Source organism: Hylobates moloch, unplaced genomic scaffold (assembly GCF_009828535.3).
Source record: "Hylobates moloch isolate HMO894 unplaced genomic scaffold, HMol_V3 SCAFFOLD_3, whole genome shotgun sequence".
Taxonomy (NCBI): Eukaryota; Metazoa; Chordata; class Mammalia; order Primates; family Hylobatidae; genus Hylobates; species Hylobates moloch.
In genome coordinates this window covers 147,948,667-147,976,376 of record NW_026652278.1, presented here as the reverse complement: position 1 = coordinate 147,976,376, position 27,710 = coordinate 147,948,667, and the positions used below count along the sequence as shown (strand labels likewise).

Below are 27,710 nucleotides of genomic sequence, written 5' to 3'. Positions count from 1 at the left end.
ACTTCTCAAAAGACATGCAGCCAACAAACATGTAAAAAACTCAAACATCACTGATCATTAGAGAAATTCAAATCAAAACCACAATAAGATACCATCTCACACCAATCAGAATAGCTGTTATTAAAAAGTCAAGTAACAACAGATGCTGGCGAGGTTGCAGAGAAAAAGAAACACATTGTTGGTGGGAGTATAAATTAGTTCAATAATTGTGGAAGACAGGGTGGTGATTCTTCAAAAACCTAGAGGCAGAAATACCATTTGATCCAGCAATCCCACTACTGGGTATATACCCAAAGGAATAGAAATCATCCTATTATAAAGATACTCACATGCATATGTTCATTGCAGCACTACTCACAATAGCAAAGGCATGGAATCAACCCAAATACCCATCAATGATAGACTGGATAAAGAAAACATGATACATATACACCATGGAATACTCTGCAGCCATAAAAAGGAACAAGATCATGTCCTTTGCAGGGACATGGATGGAGCCAGAAGCCATTATTCTCAGCAAACTAACAAAGGAACAGAAAACTAAACACTGCATGTTCTCACTTTTAAGTGGGAGCACAGGGAGGGGAACAACAGACACTGTGGCCTGCGGGGCGCCATACAGGGAAGAACATCAGGATACATAAAGCTAATACATGGGCTTAATACCTAGGTGATGGGTTGATAGGTACGGCAAACCACTATGGTATACATTTACCTATGTAACAAAGCTGTATATCCTGCACATGTATCCTGGAACTTTAAATACAATTAAACTAAAAAAAGAAATCAGAGATGAATTTCAGAAATCATGTTGGTCAGTTCAACAGCGTGCTAGACATAAACAAAATGTACTGATCATCTATGAAATGCTTACTAAAAGATTGTCTTAGAGCAAATGTATAAAAAAACCTTTTTTCTGGATGGATTTTGTTTTATAGGAAGTAAATATTTTTTCCAAGACATAAAGCAAACTTAAAATCTGTTCGACCAAAATTTAAAAGTATATATCACTAAACTCAGTGAAGTTTTAAGATTAAAAACAAAATTAACAAGATATTAATAATCCAATCAACTACTACAAAACATGGTATTTACAATAAAAGTAGAAACACAGTATGGAAGAAAATGAGACTATTTAAAAAAAAATTTCTCTACCCAAAAACAATGCATGAACCTATGGTGACCCCTTATCACATAGAATATTCATCTGGCCATTTCAATTTTCACCAAGGGAGACCCACCATTTCAGATTTGAGGAATTGAGACAACATTTCTGGTGCCTTACCAAAGGCAGCTCTATCCCCTCAGACAATTATTTTGCTTTATAGTAGCTGATTTCTGAAAGAATTTTGAATGTCAGAGCACAGTCATGAGTTGCCAATCACACTTCGTGGTAACAAGGGAAACTGGCCACTTATGTCTTAATGTAAGAACAAGGAGACAGAAAAAGACTGAAGGCAGCACAAAGGCACCAGTTAAAAAAAGAATACACTGTATATTCAAAATAGAGCAAAAGAAAGAGAATTCTAGAAATAAGGTAAGGGGAGTTTTGAGAAGAAAGAAGTTTTAAAAATGGCCACACGTCATAACGACAGAATGACGGGGAATACATTCCGAGAAAGGCGTCATTGGGCAACTTTGTCTTCGTACAAACATCATGGGAGTGTACTTACACAAACCTAGATGATGTTGCCTACTACACACCTAGCTAGGCTCATGGCCTATTGCTCCTAGGTGACAAATCTGTACAGCATGTCACTGTACTGAATCCTGTAGGCAACTGTAATACAATAGTAAGTATTTGTATATGTAAACATACCTAAACACGGAAAAGCTACAGTAAAAATACTGTACTATAATCTTACAGGACCACTGCTGTGTATGTGTTCGTTCGCTGACAAAAATGTCATTATGCAGCATAGGACTATTTAAAATCTCATGCTGGTGGGGCATGGTGGCTCACACCTGTGATCCCAGCACTTTGGGAGGCCGAGGCAGGCGGATCACCTGAGGTCAAGAGTTCGAGACCAGCCTGGCCAATGTGGTGAAACCCTGTCTCTACTAAAAATTAGCCAGGCGTGGTGGCACACGCCTGTAGTTCCAGCTACTTGGGACGCTGAGATGGGAAAATCACTTGAACCCAGAAGACGGGTTGCAGTGAGCGGAGATTGTGACACCGCACTCCTGGCTGGGTGACACAGCGAGACTCTGTCTCAAAAAAAAAAAAAAAAAAGTCATACTGTATTAGGTACAGATTTTGGACTTGTCAGCATCCACAATAGCATACGTCAATTCCTTAATATCTCCTTCCCTTAACACTCCACTGGTTCTATTTGCAGAACTCTATTATACTATGCAAATAAAATCTGAAAAACCAGTGAATCAAATCTATAAGAGACTAGTTCACAAAGTATGGTCTCAGGACCCCTGAGGGTCCCCAAGACTCTTAAGGAGTTCATAAAGTCAAACTATGTTTTCATTATGACATTAAAATGTTACTTGCTTTTCTCACTGTGCTGATGTGTAAAAGCAAAAATGGGTAAAACCTAACTGATGTCTTAGGATATATCAAGACACTGGCATCACTACTACTATGTAACTACTGTTATTACCAATATGGTCCTTGTATTCTTTACCACCACTCACAGTGGCAAAAAAAGGAAATGCCAGTATTAAAGTGTCCTTGATAAAGCAGTAATAATTAATTGCATTAAATCTCCACCCATTAGTATACGTCCTTTTAATATTCTGTATGATGAAGTGAGAAGTTTGCATAAAGCACTTTTGTTACAATGTACAATGGTTATTTCAAGGAAAAGATGTGCAATTATTCCAGTCGTAAGTGAACTGGCCCCTTTTTTCACAGAACAACATTTTCTTTTTTATTTTTTGAGACGGAGTCTTGCTCTGTTCCCCAGGCTCACTGCCAGCTCCGCCTCCCAGGTTCACGCCATTCTCCTGCCTCAGCCTCCCGAGTAGCTGGAACTACATGCGCCCACCACCACGCCCGGCTAATTTTTTGTTATTTTTAGCAGAGACGCGGTTTCACCGTATTAGCCAGGATGGTCTCGATCTCCTGACCTGGTGATCCGCCCACCTCGGCCTCCCGAAGTGCTGAGATTACAGGCGTGAGCCACCGCACCCGGCCACAGAAAAACATTTTCATTTGAAAGAACAAATAATAATAATAATAATAAAAACTATGGTTATTCGGAATTGGGTATCTGGCAGGTATTTTCTAAAAATGAACAAAATGAGCTTGTCATTTGAAGAAAAACAGCTGATAATACTTCGCTAATGATAAAATTTGAAGTTTCAACTAAAAGAATTTTGAAAAACATATCTAACACAGTAACTCTGACAGCTTCATAATTAAGGCCCTTTCTTTATGAGATCTGTGGTGGTATTAACAAATGTGATTTTTCTTTATATTGTATAATGTGCCAAAATTCAGAAGACTGTTTAACCCAGTGACCACTGCATGATGTTACAAAAGTATGCATAAGTAAAAAGATCCTTTCATTGTGCAGTTAAGACCAATGGGTTTTAATAAGAGAGAGTAAGGCAAGTTAACTAACATGGTTTTAAATTTCTCATTGCAACTGATCTTTAAGAAACCACTACCGGTCATATTTTGGTGCAGTCTTTCAAAAAACACCCACAATTATTTTTGAAAGCTGTTAAAATACTCTTCCCTTTTCCAACTACCTATGCATGTGAGGCCAGATTTTCTTCATATACTTTACATACTTCAACCAGAACAGCATATCACAACAGACTGAATACACATACGAGAATCCAACTGTCTATTAGGCCAATATTAAACATATTTGCTAAAGCATAAAACACTATCATTCTTCTTATAAATTTTTGTTTTACAAAATATTTTCCCCTTAAAAACCCTCATGTTAATGTGTAATATGTGTATTACTATTTTTAAGTTAATCAATGGATACATATTTAAAACTTTTTGTTTCAATTTCTAATGTGGTAAATAATAATAAACAAAAGCTCATTAGAGCGGAAAAAAATTTTTTAGAAGTTTAAAGGAGTCCAGAGATGAAACTGTTTGAAAACTGCTGCAACTAGAAAACAATCAGCCTCTCTTAGCTGATGTGAAAGAATGCAGTTATCAACTGTCCTTAGATTTCCTGTTTACACCCACTTCAACAGAACCCTCTGACTGACAATCCGCTTGCAGAATAGCTGGCCGCTCTTTCAGTCTAACCAAAGTTAATACTAAAATTCAGGCAAAAGTTTATACTACAGAGTAATTTTTAAACTGAGCTGTCAAGTATTCCTCAAAAATGCCCACTGTAAATGACATCAAGAATATCAACAACGCTCAAGTATTCTCTACATCCCAGTTGATTAGGGATATGCTTATTTCATAAATTAACAAATGGCAAAATGATCCCTTTCTAAAAACTTTCCTAAGTGTTCCAAAAGTCCTGATGATTCAAACATTTTTTTAAAGGTTCAGTTTAAATTCTTGCATAAAGAAATACAGGGCCAGGCGCCTGTAATCCCAGTACTTTGGGAGGCCAAGGCAGGCAAATCGCTTGAGCTCAGGAGTTCAAACGCAGCCTGGGCAATATGGCGAAACCCTGTTTCTACAAAAAACACGAGTGTGCTGGCTCACGCCTGTAGTCTCAGCTACTAGGGAGGCTGAAGTGAGAGAATCTCTTAAGCCTGAAAAGTGGAGGTTGTGTGTCCAGAATTGGTGGGTTCTTGGTCGTGCTGACTTCAAGAATGAAGCCATGGACCCTCACGGTGAGTGTTACAGTTCTTAAAGATGGTGTTTCCAGAGTTTGTTCCTTCAGATGTTCAGATGTGTCCAGAATTTGTTCCTTCTGGTGGGTTCGTGGTCTTGCTGACTTCAGGAGTGAAGCTGCAGACCTTCGCCGTGTTACAGCTCTAAAAGGCGCACCTCTGGAGTTGTTTGTTCCTTCCAGTGGGTTCGTGGTCTTGCTGGCTTCAGGAGTGAAGCTGCAGACCTTCGCAGTAAGTGTCACGGCTCTTAAAAACATGGCAGACGCAAAGACTGAGCAGCAGCAAAATTTATTGTGAAGAGCAAAAGAACAAAGCTTCCACAGTGTGGAAGCAAACCCAATCAGGTTGCCACTTCGGACTCAGGCAGCCTGCTTTTATTCCGTTATCTGACCCCACCCACATTCTGCTGATTGGCCCATTTTACAGAGAGCTGATTGGTCCGTTTTGACAGGGTGCTGACTGGTGCGTTTACAATCCCTGAGCTAGACACAGAGTGCTGATTGGTGCATTTACAACCCTCTAGCTAGACATAAAAGTTCTCCAAGTCCCCACTAGATTTGCTAGACACAGAGCACTGATTGGTGTGTTTACAAACCTTTAGCTAGACACAAGAGTGCTGATTGGTGCGTTTACAATCCCTGAGCTAGACACAGAGAACTAATTGGTGCATTCACAAACCTTTAGCTAGACACAGAATGCTGATTGGTGCATTTACAATCCTCCAGCTAGACATAGAAGTTCTCCAAGTCCCCACCAGACTCAGGAGCCCAGCTAGCTTTGCCTAGTGGATCCCACGCCAGGGCGGCGGGCGGAGCTGCCCGCCAGTCCTGCACTGCACTCCTCAGCCCTTGGGTGGTCGATGGGACCGGGCGCTGCAGAGCAAGGGAGGGTGCCCATCGGGGAGGCTCAGGCAGTGCCGGAGCCCACAGGGGGTGGGGGGCTCGGACATGGCAGGCTGCAGGTCCCGAGCCCTGCCCCATGGGGAGGTGGCTGAGGCCTGGCGAGAATTCAAGTGCAGGGCGGGCAGGCCGGCAGTGCTGGGGGACCTGGCACACCCTCCACAGCTGCTGGCCCAGGTGCTAAGCCCCTCACTGCCTGGGCCAGCAGCGCCGGTGGGCCGCTCCGAGTGTGGGGCCCGCTGAGCCTGTGCCCACCCGGAACTCGCGCTGGCCTGTGAGCGCAGCTCACAGCCCAGGTTCCCACCTCCGCATCTCCCTCCATACCTCCCCGCAAGCAGAGAGAGCCGGCTCCGGCCTCGCCCAGAGAGGGACCCCCACAGCGCAGTGGCAGCTGAAGGGCTCCTCGAGCATGGCCAGAATGGACGCAGAGGCCGAGGAGGCGCCGAGAGCAAGCAAGGGCTGCTAGCACGTTGTCACCTCTCAGTTGTAGTGACCCGAGATGACGCCACTGTACTCCAGCTTGAGTGACAGAGCAAGAGACCCTGTCTCAAAAAAAAAAAAAAAAAAAAGAAGAAGAAGAAGAGTGCTAATAATTGGTGAAAGGGAAATGTCACAACTTATTTTGAGGTTTTATTTTCTAATACCCTCAAATGCCTTCTGCATTGTATTGAAACCACAAATGGCAAATTACCATTGCTATTCTCATAGACGTCTGAGTAAAAATCAAGACAGCCTGAGTATTTTCTTTTTCATCCTCAAATATTTCCCTTTGTAATTACTCTACTATTTATCCAAATCAGCAATTCGTATTACAGATTTGGTCCACTCTGCTGCCATACCATTTCTCCCCTATGCCAGCCATTCCAAATGTCATATTGCATCCAACTACCACGTGTCTTCCACTTAATTATTATTATTATTTTTCCATAAGTTATTGGGGTATAGGTGGTATTTGGTTACATAAGTAAGTTCTTTAGTGGTGATTTGTGAGATCCTGGTGCACCCATCTCCCAAGCAGTATACAATGCACCATATATGTTGTCTTCTGTCTTCCACTTAAAAGAAAGGAAGATTAAAGGGGGTGGGGGAGGATATCTGATCATCTACTGAGTCCATAAGAAACTGCTATAAAACAATTATTTAGTAAGGTTTTAAAAATAGATTCTACAATTACTTTTTCCCAAAATATCTTTAAAGGTATTTTTTAGCCTATGTGTAATTTTATTTTACTTTTTTGCCTTGATATTTCCCAATATAAGTAATTTTAATTATCACAAAGGATGCTAGGCAGTACATCTGTGAAAAGGATATGCTCAGTGAGTCCAAAGTTTACTACTAATATACTTAACCCTACTGAGCTGTATCATAAAAATGTTAAGATGGTAACATTAATGGTATCTGCGTTTCTTTAACCAAAAAAGAAAAACAATGATAACTTATGTATTTTAAATAGGTGAATTGTATGGCATGTGAATTATATCTCAAATAAGTTGTTACTGGGAAAAAGAAGTGGAGGTTTGTGTCCCTGATAAGTTAAAAAAAAAAAAAAAGTTTACTATTAAAATAGTATAGATAATACTGACTAAATGACTAAATTTTTCAGAGAAAATAAGGGGGAAATTTTATATAGATAAATATGTATAGCATTATTAGGTATTTTTTAATTATCTTCATATAAATAATTAAAATATTTTCTTTCACAAGTGATTTAAAACCTAACATCTATATATTCCATAAAATGCTAGAGTCCAGAAGTCAACAGTATCTTCCAGCTAACAGAGAGGCATTTCAGGTTAATAATGTTTTAAAACTGCACTCAAAACCAAAAGAGAGTATTTCCAATCACTTGATATTTCAAACAGTGAAAACAGACAACTTACAACAGATAACTGTAAAAAGATCAATTCAGCACTGGCAGGAAATAGGTCTGAATATCAAAGTAGGTTTTTTTTAAAAAAAAAAAAAAAAGACTTTTTTTTAAATCAGCATGTAGCTCTGCAAAATCTCATGACAAAAAAAAAAAATCACATGATAAGAAATGAAACAGTCGAAGATGAAAAGCATCTTCGCTGTTGCGATTAAAAGCTAAATTTTAGCCAAGTATATTTAAAACATGTACAAGCACAGAGAGCCACCAGTATTCACAAAGAGAGGCAAGACCAAGTGACAGTGATCTTTTCGACAAATAAATCGCTTGAAATATTGCATGACTTGCTACATAACACCCTTATTACTTTCAATTTCCAAGTGCAACCAAAAGATGGGTCCAATTATGACATCAATACAAGCTTTCTTTCAAAATGGAATGAAAGAACAGTAAATCCCAGTGGACACCGGAGTTCTGTAGCAGAGATGATGTAATATATAAAAATAGACATCCTTCAACAGAAGCTGAAACTTGGGTAAACAGCACACTGCATACCATTCTCAACTGCCTTGCATGAATTTACAATGCATGCTGTTAATAGCATGAGAAATCATTTTATTTTCTAAACTATTTCCTGATTTACATTTCAATTTCTGTACATACGCTATAGTGCAATTTCCCAATCCATATAAATTAAATCAACATAAATACCTGATTGTAACTGCAAGAAAGAGAGTTAGTCCCCACAAAGCAAGGAGGTTGAAACCACTATAGCAGCTTTAACATGCTGCATTTTGCCAGAAATTGCAGCACACACAGCACAGTATTGTTACATCCACCTATTGTTCAGAGACTTTTCCACAGGGAGCTTTCTGCAGGATGTTAAAATGCAACATAATCTAGGGTAAAGAGGAACTAGTAAACCTGCCAATAATGGGTGTGAAAAGCAAAGGATACTTTTGATACCACTCTCCAAAGACTCTTCTGATGAAAACATAAAGCATCAGGCATCTAAACAATAAATTTTAGTAACATTTGTGGGGGGTTTTATCACTCTCTAACACTCTCTCTTCATCCTCTTTTCCATTCTTTATTACCTAATTCAGTTTTCACATTTCTATTTAGCTTTCCTGGATTAAAGAATGCTTGAAACTAATCCACCTCAAACTCTCACTCACGTATTTATATTCATATACAATATGGTCATTAAACACTATTGGAATAGAAAGTACTGCCCACAAAGCAAATCATCAGAAATTAATGAATTAGAGCTAAAGTTTTATTTTGAAACATAAATTATTTCGGCCAGGCGCAGTGGTTCATGCCTGTAATCCCAGCACTTTAGGAGGCCGAGGCGGGTGATCAATTGAGATTGGGAGTTCGCAACCAGCCTGACCGATATGGAGAAACCCCATCTCTACTAAAAATACAAAATTAGCCGGGCCTGGTGGTGCACACCTGTAATCCCAGCTACTCGAGAGGCTGAGGCAGGAGAATCACTTGAACCCAGGAGGCAGAAGTTGCGGTGTGCTGAGATTGCACCATTGCACTCCAGCCTGGGCAACAAGAGTGAAACTCTGCCTCAAAAAAAAAAAAAAAAAAAAAAGAAACATAAATTATTTCTACTTTCTTCCCCCTGAATACCACCTAAATCCCTCACCTTTCATTCTTATTCCAGTTGCCATGTTCTAGCCACCACTTCCATTTCCATTGCTTAACCAGGTCTTGTGGTCCCACCTTACTATCCCTATCCCCAAAATCTATTCCATCTTGGAGCCAGAGTAGTTTATTTAAATGTAAATCCCAGTATGTCACACCTCTGCTTCAGTCTCTTTGTTGTTCCTTGCAGTCATGAAAAAGTTCAGCTTTCAACATGGCTTTCAAAAACCCTATGACCACTCAACCTCTAAGTCTTTGAACAAATAAGATTCTTTCTGTACAAAATATCTTTCTTTGAGCCAAGATATTCAGGTGGTTCATGAAACCATCCCTGACTCCTGTAGGGGCCCTGGGTGTGTACCATTTATTTTTCTGTATTCCCTGTGAGATTGTAAGGGCAAAGGGGGCAGATTCTCCTGTGTTGTAGACTTTTATATCTCTAGAGCCTGGGACAGACCTGAAACATGGTGGGCACTCAATGAATATTTCTTAAATGACCAAAAATATATAAATGAAAATACTGAGCTTTTCTCTCTATGATACAAGAAATAAAATACACAAATTTCCTGAAACTCCATCCCATTATAATTCACAGAGAGACACTGATAATAATATTGAAGACAAGCCTTCAGGTACAATTAAGCAAACAAATGCTTGATAAATTTAAGTTTTAAAAGGATAAAAAATGTTAAGATAACTAAGAAATTTCCCCTGTATTTGAGTAATTTCTCATATATATATATACATAAACAGGTTTTTAAATATCATCATATAAATTATAGCCAGGTGTGATATCATATAAAGTGAAGGTAAAATTTGAAGTCCTTAAATATTCTAGGAAATTTACTAGCTATACAAGTTATTGATATATTACCCAAAACATACCCTTTTAAGTAGCAAATACTGAGTCAAACCTAAAGAAACCTCAGTAAAAAACCGAATAAATAATAAATGACAAGGAAAAGACATGACATGAGTAAAAATATTGCCTACTTATTTAAGAACATAACTCAAGTCAGAAAGCCTAAATGTCAAATAAATGTGCACAACCACGGAAACTAAATGCTGTAATGTTTTCATTGTTTCAATAGCTGAATGATTTTTGAAACTAACCAAAACTACCAAGGAGTCTTTAACTGAAGGAGAAACCAACTTAACTCTATCTCAAGAGAAATACTGACTTCAGAGATATTTAAGGTATATCCTAGGAATGGTTATATCTTATACACTCATTGTAAGAAACATAATTTGCCTTATATTATTATACAGAATAATAACCTTAGTTTTAAAATGGGACTGATTTTCATAAGCCTCATATATGAATCAATCTTATTACATTGCTGCCACATTTTAAAAATATTGTATTATCACTGACTACAACAAAAATTATTTCCATAAAGTTTAATATTATATGGCATTCAACTTACATTATATTAATTCTCCATTACTTTTGCATGTGATCTCTAAGAACATTAAGCCTCATCTACTGGAAAATTCAATGTATCTTTATGAAACATTACTCTGGAGTGTATATTCACATTGTAGAAAAGGACTACTAATAAAATGTGTGGGAGATATCCTTTTACATGACCAATGAGTTTTCATCATTTTAAAATTTTTGTACTGACTGAAACTTTATAAGTATGTTTTATTTACACTGTGTTCAGAGTCTCCTGATTCAGATTTGTATAAAGTGGAGCCACATTTTTGGGTAAGTAGGAGTGGGGGTGTGGGGTCAACCAGAATTTTAAAGCATGGAGAGCATTTTAACATTGCCACCAGCTTAGGAAGGATGGAAATTATGAAATGTCAGTTGGGACACATAACCTCTACAATTTGGCCAAGTTTTCTTCAATCTTTAGTCTAATATTTCTCTGTACAGTTTTCCTCTTTCCAAACTAGGAAAATGGAAGAGCTGGGTTTTTTCCTCATTAAAATCAGGGGAGGAATAGAAGATGACGGAAGAGGAAGGTACCAGCTTCCCACGTCACTCCAATAAGGTAAAAGTTAAAATGGTCCTTCCTCTCCTCTCCATTTTTAATATGGAATTCAGATTTTCCTACCCACACAAACTTCTAGAATAAATTACTAATCAATATAGAGAAGGCTTGAAACTATGGGTAAAATAAACATAGCTTTTCTTCTCCTGCCCTATTCTGAACCTGGAGACAAGGTAAACTATTACCATCCAAAGTCCCAAGATAGTTCTTTAGTGACAAGACCCCAAATCTTCCAGCCTCTGCCAGGAACCTTATTACCTGCCTCTATAATCTACTCACTTTTTAAGACTGAAAATTCATGCTAAATCTTATTTTTTTAGCAATTTTAAATACAGCCTCAATCTCTACTCATCAAAATGTAAGAAAATGCTAATGAAAGCCATCTCCAATCTTCCTTTCTCACTGCATTTTAAAATGCTATTCTCTCTGCAAACCTCGTACACTTGCCTTGAAAAATGTCCTGAAAACACACTACATGGACTATGAGTATTCATGTTTCTGAAGAAAATCATCATAATCCACTTTAAACTACTGCAATGCATCTAATTTTAAAAAGTGTACATTAAAGTATACATCATAACTCAGTGCACATTTTAAATTCAATTCCAAGTTCTAAGTTGGAATTAGACTGGTAATTTATGCTAAAAAAGGAAGATCAATTACATATCGATTTATCTTTTAAAATATTATGTTTTATATATTTTAAGCATACTCTTTTCAGAGAAAAGCTCAAAACATTGAAGTACATAAAACTGTGTACAATTTTAAAATTATTTTAACTTAAAATTTTAAAATTATATAAAAATGTTTTAGATTTACCACATCATTTAAAAATTAGTAGTGCTTCCAAAAACCAATATAGCAATCATGACACCTGTGGCATTCTAATACGTACTCTCTTGTATAGAACATAAAGGAACTGTCTCATTTTAATTTGAAAAATTATACATAAAATTCATACTTTTAGGCAAAGTTACTCTAATAGCCAAAGATATATCGATGATAGATTCCCCCAATGTGAATAAATTATTCATCATCTTTTCCCTGTACAACACTAAAACACAAGCATAAAATGCTACTAGTTACTTAACCAATTAGTTTTCAGGGATAAATCAGTTTTTCTTCCTTGACTCAAAATTCCCTGATAACCCCAAATGTAATCTAGATCTTCAAAGAACTCATACTGAAAATCATAGATTTTAGTACTTAGTATAGTACTTAGTCATGTACTGGCATGAAAGAAGTGAGTAAGGAGATTATTACAGACCTCAATTAAAATGTAGAATGAAATAAAAGCAAGAAACCTTGTTAAAAATAAAGTGCAAATAAGAAAATACAAGAGATTTTAAACTTTGCTTCCTTTTTGACCAAGCTTTTTAAAGAAAATCTGAAATTTTACCAGTGGCCTCCCAAAATGTTCTCCCACTGGGATTCCTGAACTTTAGTTTTCATCTGTAGTATTTAAAACGTAAATTTCTAATGAATTTCCCATAAGCTTTCACATAAAAAGGAAAAAAAATCCTTCATGTCTGCCTGCCTTTCTCTCTTCATTTTTTTATTTGCAAAGCAGGTTAGTGAAGAACAGTGTTCCATTCATTTTTTTAAGTGCTCCATTCATTTTTAAAAATAAGTAGCTTGCACTTGAATTCTTTCTTCAACATGGACAATCCATCCCCAGGTCTGTACAGATCAAGCACCCTATTCTACCACCCAAACCACTGATAATTTCAAAGTAAATTAGAGCAAAATACAGAAGGACAAGACCAAGCAAAACATATCAATATTATAAATTCATTAGTAACAGTGCAAATTCACACATAAACTTAGGTTAGTGTCAGGAGACCACACACAAATTACAATACCTGAGATTTAGTGCATTCCTTTGAGCCAAAATGAAATGAGTGCCATAAAGGAGGAAAGGAAAAGATGAACATTATCAGACATGCTATATTACATCTGCCAAAATGAAGATAATGTTAAAATTAAGAATGATCATATAGAATCAGCTATATGTATAATGCTTCCCATGTTCTTTAGCCATGCACTTGAAATGCTCTTGCAATCACTTTAAATCACCTGTGAAGTTGATCATGCAATTCTTTTAAATAAACTTTTCACCCTCAGTCCTTCACTATTAGCCAATTTCTTTCAAAGAGAACTATTTCTGTTAAGAATAAGTAAATATGACGTAGGGGTAATAAAGAATAATTTCTATTTAATTCTTTTTACTATGTGGCATCATACACACAAAACAAAATTTTGCAATCTTCCTACATTAAAATTATGTATTTATGTAAAATAAATAATAAATACAATTACAATGTTATTTTTAAACCCCAAAAAGGATGCAATCCTTATGACCATGTTGTTGCCAATCTTAACTCATTTAGTAAAATTAATACCACATGTCACACATTAGTAAACCAGTATATGATCCATTAGTAATCAAGCCAAATTTTTCATCCTACTATTGAATTTTCCCTAAAAGTATCTGCTGGCTAGGTAAGACATTCTTAAAAATCCACTTAAATTAAAAAAATAAAACAAAACAAAAACTTGTAACAATAAAAGAAATATATATTTTAAAACAAATAATGAAAAGGGAGCCATGTAAGGAAACTGAATGAAGCTTTCCATAAAGGGGGAATCACGCTGGGGGTCGGGGGAGGGAACAGTTATTAAATGGCCCACCCAACTAAAGTGTGACAAATATGACTATAAGAACAAACAAACCAACTTTAACACTACATTTTAAATAATCCATACTCCCACTGACTATTTTAGTTTGAAAACTAATCTGGAAAAACAATCCCAAAGCAGAAAAAAATTAGAAATATTAATGTTAGGCTAAAATATTATCTGTGTTGTATTATTAATATGTATAACTATTTTTAATACATATTTCCTTCTTCCATAATGCTACATCAACCCTAAAAACATTACCTTCTTTTATGGACAATGGCAACAAAAAAACCTTTCATGGTTTTTTTAATACTAAGTCTCTCCAACAGACAAAGATGTCTTTGTGATGAGGAAAAAGCAGTCCTTTGCAAATGAGCTCAATAAAATGATTCAACTATGAAATCCATGTTAAACTAAAATACTTCATGGGTAGCAAGAGGAGTAGTCAGGTTGCTAGTGGTCAAAACCACATTAAATATTTAAATAAAAAGGGCTCTCTGAGAAATAGAATATATGAAGTGTGGGTATAAGATATATCACTTAAACTTACTAAAAATTGAGTAAATAATTTTAAGTCTATCTACATTTTCCCATGCATTTTGTATTTATACTTATTTGCAGAAAGAAAGAAAAAAAAGGTAAACAACTGGGGAATGTAAAATAGTTTTTAATTATCTATTTTTATTTTTTATTTTAAATTAATTATACATAAAATAACCACTCATTTCATGGTATTATATGCATAAATGATCTTTCACATTATTATGACATATCCAGGAATCTAAGCGACTTTGCTCTTGAAAAAACAAAGGAATAAGAAAAATAAGGCTTTAAAATGACTTTATTGAGATCTTGAACAAAGCACTCATTATCTATGTCTTGGTTTCCTCAAACATAAAAAGCAGTTTATTTACCAATATTTAGGAAACAAATGACAATGAACTGGGTTATGTCTGCCTGCCTTTAAGAGGATCTTTGAACCTATTAGAAATATTTCAGGGCATCTTCACATTGAGATTTTAAAAAGCATTATTTAAAATTATTCCTCCTTCATTGCATTAAAAAATAAATCTCAGCGATGTTCTCACAAAGGTATAAAAAGCTATGAAAAATAATGTAATTTTTACATATCTACTTTTAAAATAAAAAACAGGGATGATAGCACTCATTTGGGTTGGGAGTAAAGGGTGGAGTGCACAGGAGGGCGCTAAAATGTTAGATTAAGGTAAAACAACTAATATTCCAATTACAATTATATGTGCTTATCACAAAGCTGATCTTCAGAGAACAACTTAATAAAGGAGCTAGCAAAGTCTGTTGACATCTTATTTCAATGTCTTTTAAAAACTAATCATATCATGTTTGTTTCCAGAAAAATCTACTCTTTCTATAATAAATGTTTAATATATAAATATTATATATTTATTTTTATATTTATTAATATAACAAATAAAAATATTTAAGTGTACTTAATGTGTGTGTATATATAATTGAAAAGATTTGTCAAAAATTGAAAATTTAAACATCTTTCACAAAACCCCAACAAAAAACTAGAAATAAATAAAAATATTATACTTGTATAACTTACCGTGTGATAGCCTCTAGGCAAAGGAGGTTTGCCCATGGGATAAGGATCCACAGTGTCAATAATTGTTTGTCTTTCACCTTTCTGGTTGATTTTTCTAAATCTCCTTCGAGACTGTCTATGGGAAGCTTGACGCTGAAAATATTCTTCATTTTCATCCATATAGTCCACCTGAAATAAAAGCCCCCCAAAATTTCATTTCTCCAAACGTAACATTTCCTATTAATATTAGATACAGAAAGAAACTTACAGATAACCCATATTCAATCATCTTGCAAAGACATCTGTAGAAAACTATCTAGACAAACTTCAAGTGTCTCTGAACTTCTCTGGAACTAATTGGTTTTGAGTAACATTTCTTTTATGAGGAGGCATTTTCAGTTCCACTTAGGACAATATGGGTAACTCTTGAATTTCCTGTCGTTTCAAAGGGAAGGATATTTTCAGCAGTCTTTGTACTGATTTATTAGTGAAATATCTCACAGGATACATTACCACACATTATGAAAGCAACTACCACACTGTCTTAAAAAAAAGAAAACCTGATGGAAATCTGTAAAAACTTCCAAATCCTAAATGACTCAAACAGTGCTAACAGAATGGCTTTGGTAGGTTATGCAAGGGTTTCTCCTTCTACTTTCATTCCGTGATTTCGGTTTCTTTTTTTATAAATAATGTTGTTTAAAAGTAATTCCTCATTTAAAAAAATTTTAGGCCAGACACAGTTGCTCACGCCTGTAATCCCAGCACTTTGGGAGGCCGAGGCAGGTGGATCACGAGGTCAGGAGTTCAAGACCAGCCTGGCCAACATGGTGAAACCCCATCTCTGCTAAAGATACAAAAAAGTAGCTGGGTGTGGTGGCACATGCCTGTAATCCCAGCTACCCGGGAGGCTGAGGCAGGAGAATTGCTTGAGGGCAGGATAATTGCTTGAACCCAGGAGGTGGAGGTTGCAGTGAGCTGAGATCGCGCCATTGCACTTCAAGCTAGACAACAGGACAAGACTCCGTTTCAAAAAAAAAAAAAATGTAGAAATGCTGATGAATGAACAGGGAATAAAAGTTACATTAGGTTATTCCTCATGTGACTGCTCATAATGGAGGCACGTCTAGGTTACAAAACTGTTCTCACACCAGCAAACCTAGTAGTTCGTGTAGTATCAGCAAGTATAAAATACTCAGTTTTAAAGACTAAAAATCCTCCAGAGAAATCTAAAAGTAGCATTAACAGAGGGCAAAATCTCAAGGAAATATCTAAGACTATCTACTGTTGGAAAGTGCCATATATCTGCCTACATTCTTCCCAATCCTAAATCCTTACTCATAACTATGCTACTTTCTCACTTGAGTACATTTTGTAAAACTTTACCAAATATTTTAGTAAATTTTACAAAAAGTTCGCTAGCTTTGATGAGGAAGTTCTCATTTCTGACAGAATTCCTCTCCTACATCATAAGGAAAAACCCTACATCTTCTCTGAAAAGAGACCTAGAATTGTTTACTAAATACTTTACTAAATGTGAATACAAGTTTCCATCATCATCTTTATTTGGACATCATTTACTTTACAAGATCTTCCTTCCCAGCTAGGGTGCTGGATGGGGACAGTAAGAATATCAACTGATGTCTAGGCTGGGAAACTCCCCTTCCACCTCATCTTATTTTTGTTACTAAATTTTTTAAAGGGTACATATTATCCTATCTTAAAATCATTCTTATACAGTAAGAAAAAAGTATGACAGGTTTGGTTTTTAAGCTTCAAGGTATGTTGCTAATATCTATTTTAACAATATCATATTTAACAATATGTTCTATGTATAATCTCTCTTTATAAATTTTTAAGTCACAAAATTCCATTAAAAAGAGGGAAAAGATGTCAACAGAGTGTTTAACCAGCATAATCCCCAAATTTCCTTTTAATTACTTGAAAAAATTCAGGTGATTTTGTGTTTTTTAAAATAGTGTTGTTTAAAAAATAATTCCTCATTTAAAACATCTTAGAAACTCTGATGAATGAATTAACAGTGAACACAAGTTCCATTTGGTTATTCCTCATGATTGCTCACAATGGAGGCATGTTTAGATTCCAAAATTGTTCTCACACCAGCAAACCTAGTGATTCATTTAAAGTAAGTCACTCATTCCAATCAACACTTGGAGAGCTAAAATCCTGCAATCAAGAGATTTTCCCCGAATTTCAATTAAATGGCATTATTATAGATTGAACTGCAAAGTACAAAAACCAAACACTTAGCTACTTGTACTTTTAAAATTTTTTTGGCATTTAATTGAATCCTGTAAATAACAAAATATGATTATGAACTCAAATTCATATTAATAAAAAGTTGTGAAATAAATATATCTAATGTTATGGAAAATATACAATATTTTCTAGTCAACAAAAATCTAATATTATAAGCAGTTTATAAAAATGTCTTTATTTCATACAATTTTTTAGGGGAAAAATAGTCCTCACAGAAATAGTCTTACCACAATCATTTCAGAAGGCTCTAAAACAATGCATTCACAGCCACGCCTAAAACTTCCTGCAGAACGCTTGCCAAAACTAGAAAGAAAGAAAAAAAAATCAGTGAGGACAACCTCAGAGATTTAAGTAGTATCTGTGAACATAAGCCAAACTTCCAGATAAATAAAAATTAAAAACAATTACAAAAAGTACACATTGGAGAAAGTGAATTATCTTTAATAATTTACACAGAATGACAAGAAAGCATTCAAATTCTTAAGTTTCAGTCAGATTTTTCTGGAAAATTCTAACATAATATTTCAAATTAATAATGTAAGTAAAGGAGAATTATTAGCATAAGTGAGTTTTCTGTTAGGTTATTTTAAATCATCCTCAGGTGAATTTTGAAAATATTCCAGTAGGGATGGGAAATGTCTCAGTGGCAAACTATAGAAATGTTCCAAAGAAGTACAAAATGCATGTACATGTAATTCTCTTCATAACTTAACTTGCTTAGGTTAAACTTCTTTTTCACCTAAAAAGTGTATTTACTTTCCTAAATTTTCAAATCAACTTATTCTAAATGTTTTAAGAAAAAGATACTCAACTTAAGACTTTATTTCTATGGTAAAGTGATTTCGGTTGATGTACTACTAAAAGCTCATTCCTCCTGAAAACTCTGCACAAGTGAACACAGACATAGCACCTTTGCCTTATCTGTGGTGAATTCCCACGTTAACAATGGTGAAGATTTATTGTTTCTGACATACGGATATGCAAACTAGAATCAAGAACAGAGAATTCAGGTGAAGCTCTTTTTGTTAATGTAATACCTCACTCATTCACAAAAATCTTTCCTTCCAGTTAATATTTTTATTTTTTAAGAGACAGGGTCTCACTCTGTCACCCAAGCCACAGTACAGTGGCACAATCACAGCTCACTGCAGCCTTGAACTCCTGGACTCAAGCAACCCTCCTACCTCAGACTCCCCCAAGTAGCTGGGACTACAGGTGCGTACCACCATATCTGGCTAATTTTTTTTTCTTTTAATTTTTGTAGAGACAAAGTCTAGCTATGTTGCCCAGGTTGGTCTTGAACTTAGGGCCACAATCAATCTTCCCTCCTCGGCCTCTCAAAGTTCTGGGGTTACAGGTGTGAGCCTAATATTAAAATTTTTGGTAATCATATTTAATAAACTTATCTTTAAGAAAAAATGCTTTAAAATTCTACCAAAAAACTATTTCATTGAACAATTTTTTTCCAAGTTAATTAGGCACTCTCAGGGACTCCTATGGAAATTCTTGTTCCATTTATAATCCTCTTTATGTCATAGTAATACACGTTTCAAGTATTAGGAGCCAAGTCATGTAAGAGGAAGAAAACAGAAAAGCCAACATTCTCATTCTATCATCTGCAATCTCTAGCAAACTATCTTGACCACATCATATGATAAATTTTATTTGTTTACAGGTTATCAGGTTAGACTAGGCCATCACTTAAGTCCTTTTCCTTAATAATAATTATCTGATTGTTAAAGATAATTAAGTCCTTTTCCAAAATCATTTCTGGCCAGGTGCGATGGCACATGCTTGTAATCTCAGCATTTTGGAAGCCTGAGGAGGGCTGATCACTTGAGCCCAGGAGTTCGAGACCAGCTTGGGCAACATGGTGAAACCCCATATCTACTAAAAATACAAAAATTAGCCAGGCATGGTGGTGCCAGCCTGTAGTCCCAGCTACTCAGGAAGTTGAGATGGGAGGATCACTTGAGCATGGGAGGCAGAGGTTGCAGTGAGCCAAGAATGTGCCACTGCACTCTAGCCTGGGCAATAGAGTAAAACCCTGTCTTGAAGAAAAAGTGTCCATGAAAATCAAAACCAGCATCATATTTAACATATTTGAAAAAAAATTTTTAAATATTCATATATACATTCACACATATATGCCCACACAAACATACACATTACAGTACTTTTAAGTGAAAACATTTGACAGGAACAACATAGTAAATCTATCTTCATGTTACTTCTCATGCAATTTAAATGACCTGAATTTTTAAACATTTCTTTTAGCTTACAATTAAATACAACTGAAATTCCATAACTCCTCAATATACACAAAAGTTTGAGTTTCTGAATCTACCTATTTGCAATTTAATTTTTTAAAATGAAGCTTATAATTATACACTACAAATTAATAAATAATCTCAATGTGTTAGTAAAATATGTGGCAGGTTACAGACTTGGACAAGTTTATAAATATAGTGGTCTAATGTTTATCCGTTTTTAAATGTAACATAGTAAAAAATCATAAATGTTTGTAATGTATACACTGTTCATATAATACTTGATACAAAAACATATGCTAGAATTGTTTACAAATTTTAGCAGCAAAAGGTGTTAATGTTCACATAAATAAACTATATAACTGTTATTTATTTTATATATAAATCTAGTACCATCTTCACCACTCCAGGACTTAGGGTGTAAATCCTCTTACCAATTAGTCATTCGTTCAACAGAACTTTATGGCTAGGAAGTCACACTTCAAGTTGCACTAGCACACTATTACTTTGGGGATGAAAAGTTTACATTTCCTAAAATGTGCTATACAAAAACATTTCCATGAGAGTTTTTCAGAGCGTCAGTTGCACTAGAGCCTGATGAAACTTTTTCAACCATAAAAAGACTTGAGTTCTATAAACCATCACAAAGATGTGAACAGGAGAAACTGCAGACTCTCCATCAGATATATTTATTGAATAAGCTGAATGGAAAAAGCAATGTGCACAGAACACTCATTAGCAAGGGAGAATATATTACTTCATTTATTCAACAATCTATGTTTTCAAACACAGCCAGGAATGCAGAAAGGGAAAGCAGCCTCAAAGGAGCCAAAGAGTAGGTCATGAGTGCACATGCTAGGCCTGATCAGTGACAAAGCCTCTGAGCTCTCTCACAGAGATGATGTGCTCTTAGCTCACAAACCAGAAGCTATAAGGTTGGAAGAAACAGACAAAGAAGTCGGAAAAAAAAAAAATGTTAGCTAGAAATTAAGTCCACAAGTTACTTTTGCTTCTGCTCTCTGATTCTTTGAAACAATACATAAACAAAAGTAAGTAAATATGATTATTTACTACATTTTCAAAAATCTTTGGCGAAGTTCTACACGAAATTGTTTGAAAAAATTCAGCTCTGGAAAATAAGGACAGAGACTTCAAAAAGGCAACAGATGAAGATGTATAGGAGATAAAGTACCTCATAGACAATATAAAGAACAATCCTTTAAAATATTTTAGATTACTTAGTGGAAAAAAATGGTGCAAAATCTTCAGGATTGCAAATAACAAATACACTTTGAGAGAGTAAAACACAAAACCGAAACAGTAAGAATAAAGCACAAGACATTTTACAAAGAGTGTGAGTGCAGGCAAGCTGTAGAGGATCCAGTGTGCACAATGAAATGCTCTACACTGAAAAAGTGATCAAACGCACACAGCATTTAATATTATACTAAACAACAGGTTCTCAGCTTTCAGTTAAAAGTTATTAATAAAAACGAAGTCTTTGAATGCATTAGCAGAGCAAGATGCTTACACAAGTAAAATTATAAACAAAGACAAACTTTGAAATGATGGACACACAAGGAAAGAATCAAAAACAATAATTACAATACATGCCCTTATAGAAAATCAAATCTATAAAAGGGTATTACCCTGGAAGAGTGTCTAAGGGGAAAAACACAGAACTGAAAAGTTTCTCACAAAAAATTCAGGGAATCCAAAGGGCTTTCCAAAAGACCAGATGCATAAATTAAGATAATTTTTCATAGGCTGGGCATGGTGGCTCATGCCTGTAATCCCAGCACTTTGGAAAGCCGAGGTGGGCGGAACACTTGAGGTTAGGAATTCAAGACCAGCCTAGCCAACATGGTGAAACCTCGTCTCTACTAAAAATACAAAAGTTAGCCAGGCATGATGGCAGGCACCTGTAATCCTAACTACTCAGGAGGCTGAGGTAGGAGAATCGCTTGAACTCAGGAGATGGAGGTTGCAGTGAGTTGAGATTGCACCACTGCACTCCATCCTGGGTAACAGAGCAAGACTCAGTCTCAAAAATAATAATAATAGGCTGGGAGCAGTGGCTCATGCCTATAATCCCCGCACTTTGGGAGGCAGAAGCAGGCAGATCACCTGAGGTCAGGAGTTTGAGACCAGACTGGCCAATACATGGTGTGAACCCAGGAGGTGGAGCTTGCAGTGAGCCAAGATCACACCACTGCATTCCAGCCTGGGCGACAGAGCGAGAGTCTGTCTCAAAAAAAAAAAAAAATTAGCTGGGCATGGTGGCGTGCACCTAAAGTCCCAGCTACTCGGGAGGCTGAGGCAGAATAATCACTTGAACCCAGAAGGCAGAGGTTGCAGTGAGCCGAGATCGTGCCACTACACTCCAGCCTGGGTGACAGAGCAAGACTCCGTCTCTAATAATAATAATAATAATATTTCATTAAGTCCTATTACACCAGCTGAAAGCCAGTATCCCATAAGTTTCTAAAATAATCGTTTTTTAAAAACTTAGAAATAATACAATTAAAGAAGAACTTGGGTAACTTAAGTGTACACCTACGATCCTTCATCAAAAAATCAGAAGTAGGTAAGGATTGTTCTAAACCATGTGACTACATTCTGATCCAAATGTGATTGCATCCAGTTCCTTGGTGCCACTGTCAGAAATGGACTCTTAACACTATCAAATACAGCAGTTTCTTTTTAGTAAGTCTTATAATAAACTACACAAGGTGATCTACAGATTCAACATGCCCTCTATCAAAATTAGACCAGTCTTTTTTACAGAAATGAAAAAGCTGGTCCTAAAATTCATATGGAAATTCAGGGAGCCCTAATTTGCCAAGACAATCTTGAAAAAGAACAAAGTCAGAGGACTCACACTTCCCAATTTCAAAACTTACTACAAAGCTACAGTAATCAAAATAGTGTGGTACTTAGGCCAAAAGGATAGAATTGGGAGTCCAGGAATAAACTCATACATCAATGGTCAACTGATTTTTTGTGTGTGTTAAATTAACATGCCTTTTTATTCCTTATGGTTTTTTTTTTCTAATTTTTTATTTCCATAGGTTATTGGGGAATAGGTGGCACTTGGTTACATAAGTTCTTTAGTGGTGATTTGTGAGATTTTGGTGTACCCATCACCCAAGCAGTATACACTGCACCCAATTTGTAGTCTTTTATCCCTCACCCCTTTCTCACACTTCCCCCCTGAGTCCCCAAAGTCCACTGTGTCATTATTATGCCTCTGTATCCTCATAGATTAGCTCCCACTTATGAGTGAGAACATACGATGTTTGGTTTTCCATTCCTGAGTTACTTCACTTAAAATAATAGTCTCCATTCTCATCCAGGTTGCTGCAAATGATTGACCAGTTGATTTTTGACAAGGATGCCATATCTGTTCAATGAGAGAAGAACAGAGTCTTCAACACATGGTGGTGGGATTACTGGATTTCACATGAAAAAGAATGAAACTGGATCCCTACCGCACACAATACACAAAACTTAACTCAAAATGAATCAACAGGCTAAATATAAGAGCCAAAAGTAAACTATTAGTAAAACCATAGGAATAAATCCTCATGACCTTGGAGTTGGCAATAGATTCTTAGCTCTGGAAAATAAAAGCATGAGGAACAGGAGAATAAACATAGATAAACTAAATTTCATCAAAATTAAAAACTCTGCATCAAAGGGCCTTATCAATTAACTGAAAAGGCAACCTGCAGAATAAGAAAGTATTTGTAAATCACATATCTGATAAAGATTCAATATTCAAAATATATAAAAAAGTCTTAAACAACAAAAAGACAACCCAATGTAAACTTGACAAAGGATTTACATAGGCATTTCTCCAGAGAAGATACACAAAGAGCCAATATGCACATGAAAAGGTCCTCAGCATCTTTAGTCATTAGAGAAAAGCAAATCAAAACCACAATAAGATACCATTTCACACCTGAAGCCACATGCAAATGAGATATCAGGATGGCTACAATTTTTTATTATTTCCCTTTTTCAAGAAAGCAAAAAGAAAGAAAAAAATATAATGTGGAGGACTTGGAACCCTGTGCATTGCTAGTGGGCATGTAAAATGATACAACCACTGTGGAAGACAGTTTGGCAATTTCTCAAAAATCTAAACATAGAATTAACATATGGACACAGCAATTCTAGCCCTAGATAAATACCAAAAAGAACTGAGGGCAGGGACTCAAACAGATATTTGTACACCAATGTTCACTGCAACATTATTCACAGTAGCCAAAATGTGGAAATAACCCAAGTGTCCAAAATGGAAGAACGGATAAACAAGCTGTGGCATACACACACAAAGGAATATTATTCAGCCATATAAAGGAATGAAGTTCTGATACCTGCTACAACATGGATGAACCTTGAAAACATCCACTAAAGACAACAAGCCAGCCACAAAAGTACAAATATCATATGATTCCACTTACACGAAATATCTAGAATAGGCAAATTCATACAGACAGAAAGTCGATTCAAGGTTGCCAAGAGTTGGAGAAAGCGGTTTGGAAAGCATAATGGTTTTGGGGTTTCCATTTGGAGTTACAGAAAAGCTTTAGAAAGAGGTAGCGCCACTAGTGGCACAACAGTGTGAATGTAATTAATGCCACTGTAACACACACTTAAATGTAACCATACATTTAAAAATAGTTAAAATGACAAACTTTACATATTTTTTACCACAATAAAAAAAAGCTTAGAAAAGAAACTACAGACAGGATATTTGGGTTTATTGGCAAAAATCTGGGACTTGAATAAGAAAAAATAGAATCTCTATTTTAACAAACAGCAAATCTTAGGAACAAAGGAAGAGTTATGTTTAATGACAGACAAACTGGGAACCCATCTCTTTTATATAATTTAACAATGAAGTAATAGACATTGGGTGAAAGACCTAGTTAGAGACGGGCAGAAGGTAAACAAACATGACTGAAAGACAGGTCGAGTATCCATTATCCAAAATGCTTAGCATCAGAAGTGCTTCGATTTTGGATTATTTTGGATTTCGGAATATTTGCATGTATAGGTGGAGCATCCCTACTCTGGAAATATGAAATCCAAAATGCTTCAATGAGCATTTCCTTTGAGCACCATGTCAGTGCTCAAAAAATTTCAAGTTTTGGAGCATTCTATATTTGAAATTTTTGGATTAAGGATACAACTTAATCTTTATTTTAAATCAAAGTTTAGAAGAGTCAATTATATGAACATTTTTCTTTCCCCTAACATTAATCTCATTTTTTATTTATGGTCATATATTTGAGGTTATTTCTTTTTTCTCTCTCTACAAAACATATATTATTTCTAACATAGATACATGATTCATGTGAGAAACTTTTGTTTAAATTTAACATATAATGTATTTGTGAGAATATATTATATACATAACATATAACACATAAAATAATGTGAGTAATAATATATATTAACATACAGTCATGCATTGCTTAAGGATGGAGATATGTTCTGGGTAATATGTTGTTTGGCGATTTTACTGTTGTGTGACCATCACAGAATATACTTACACAAACCCAGATGGTATAGCCTACTATAAACCTAGGCTAGATGATACAGCCTATTGCTCCTAGGCTACAAACCCATACAGAATGTTACTGTACTGAATATTGTAGGCAATTGTAACACAACGGTATTTGTGTATCTAAACATCTAAACATAGAAAAGGTACAGTACAAATACCATATTATAATATTCTGGGATGATCACTGCATATGTGGTCCATTATTGATCAAAACATTACTACACAGTGCATGACTACATGATATTATTTCTGACATATATATTATTGTGCTATCTATTCTTCTTCCAAATGTTCACTGGACACATAACAGAATCGATATTACCAATATAAACACAGTAATCTGTAATACAGAGTTTACAGAAAAACTCACTAAATATAGTCCCTTTTCTTAAGTAGTTTATATTCCATGGATGACAAGTACACAAACAGCTATAACTCAATGACAAGTTGAGAAGTGAGTTTCATTGAGAGGTGAATTCTCAATGGCCAGGCTCACTCACTAGCTAGTTGAGTGAAAAACACAAATCAGCATTTGTAATTCAGAAGGCAATTCAAATTCAGCAAAATTACAAATGACCATAAAGAGCTTTAGGGTTATCCCCGCAAAGATGTGAATGTCAAACCTATAAAGACCAAATCTCTTCAGGGAGCTACTGCCAGAACTTCAACTAGTAGGACATCTGCTTCTTTGAAATGGCACTCATAATACCACTTACCAAGATAAACAAGTATTTTAAAATTTCAGACTCCTTAATTTTTAAAGATATATAGCTTATCTTTTCTACTTTGAATTAAAATATCTTTCAAAAGTTATTTCTGGTCTTCTAGTAGTTTCAGTCTTTGTGTGTATGTGTATTTGTAGATAAGACATGCTATTAACACATATGTATTAACACACATATATGAATAGCTGTCTTTCAAAAACAAGAAAGATGTAGGTTAACAGTTATCAATGAGAGTTAGCCTGAATATTTTAAAAACCTGTTAGTTCTTTCTAACTAGACACCAGCATTTGACAAGAGGTGTCTAATTAGAGGCCATAAAGTAGGAAAAGGGGGTGGTGGAAGGGAGAAGTATGGTATATGTGTTTTAAGAATGCTGATAGTCTTCTCCTTCTACACAGAGTGAAAATGTGGTCACTATGGTCTATTTTAAACCCTTCTAAATTGTTCTGTATAAATACACTGTACACCTTGCATTTCAACAATTCAGTCTCAATGTAATTTCAGCATGTCCTTAAAATCTGATATTAAACAACCACAAGATGACAACTAGAAGTGATGCAGGTTCACTTCTGGTCAATCTTTGAGTTCTCTGCCATATCAAAAAAGAAAAAAAATTAAGCCCACCAGTAAATGATTATTGAAAAGACCACTTGCAGCATATGAAACAAATTACTCCTAAATGCTAGTACTCCCTCAGTATGACTAAGGAACAATTGCTCTAAAAACAGTATAACAATTCAGACTTTCATTCCCATTAAATTTTTTGCTGAAGTTTTTATACAAAACAATTTAAAAATTAAGAATTAAAATTGTTAGCAAAATTGAAACTAAGTTAAATATTTCTACAGGTGCAAATGGTATGACTCTGTAATACCAAAAATATGAAGACAAAAAATTACTAAGTAGTCTTCCATATAATATAAAATAGAGAAAACGAAACTTGCCTTCAAGACTCCCACACCGCATGAAAGTTTGAGAATGTGAAGTCTTACCTAGTTTTCGTAAATACCCACAGGCAACGAAACACCAGACAGGGTGTTGCAGGTGTTGTAAGGCCAAATTGTCCGAAGTTTCTGTGACCACATTTTCCTCTCCCAAGCTGGGTCAAGAGCACTTTCTGCCAGTGTGAGCTTTCCACGAAAGGCAGTCACAGAGCATAGAAGCCTCTTCTATCAGTGTCCCTAATCTTGCCCTTTGTATGGGCCTCCACATTCTTCTTGTACGTCAGAACTACCCAGTGGAATGCAATTCTCAGTATCGGAATGTAAACTTATTCAAGTCAGCCTACACCCAGCGAGAGAATACACAGGAGTCAAGCAGATATACTGGTGGGCAATCCTAATTTACAAAATGATTAAAAACATAATACTCCAATATATCAATTTTTCACACCCCTGTTTCCAGAAAATG

General features: G+C 35.6%; 1 protein-coding gene across 7 annotated transcripts in view; it reads right to left on the bottom strand.

The window, feature by feature from the left end:
• Positions 1-27,710, bottom strand: part of RAPGEF2 (Rap guanine nucleotide exchange factor 2) — a 257,309-nt gene that overhangs the window by 102,724 nt on the left and 126,875 nt on the right. For 5 of the 7 annotated variants that reach the window (XM_032148637.2, XM_032148647.2, XM_058436856.1 and 2 more), the window contains exons 5-7: positions 17,955-18,030; positions 15,469-15,636; positions 13,061-13,078 (exon numbers count right to left, since the gene is read on the bottom strand). In XM_032148637.2, the coding sequence (XP_032004528.1) occupies positions 13,061-13,078; positions 15,469-15,636; positions 17,955-18,030 (262 nt within the window). The remainder of the gene's footprint in view (positions 1-13,060; positions 13,079-15,468; positions 15,637-17,954; positions 18,031-27,710) is intronic. The other 2 variants (XM_032148641.2, XM_032148670.2) reach the window with 1 other exon arrangement.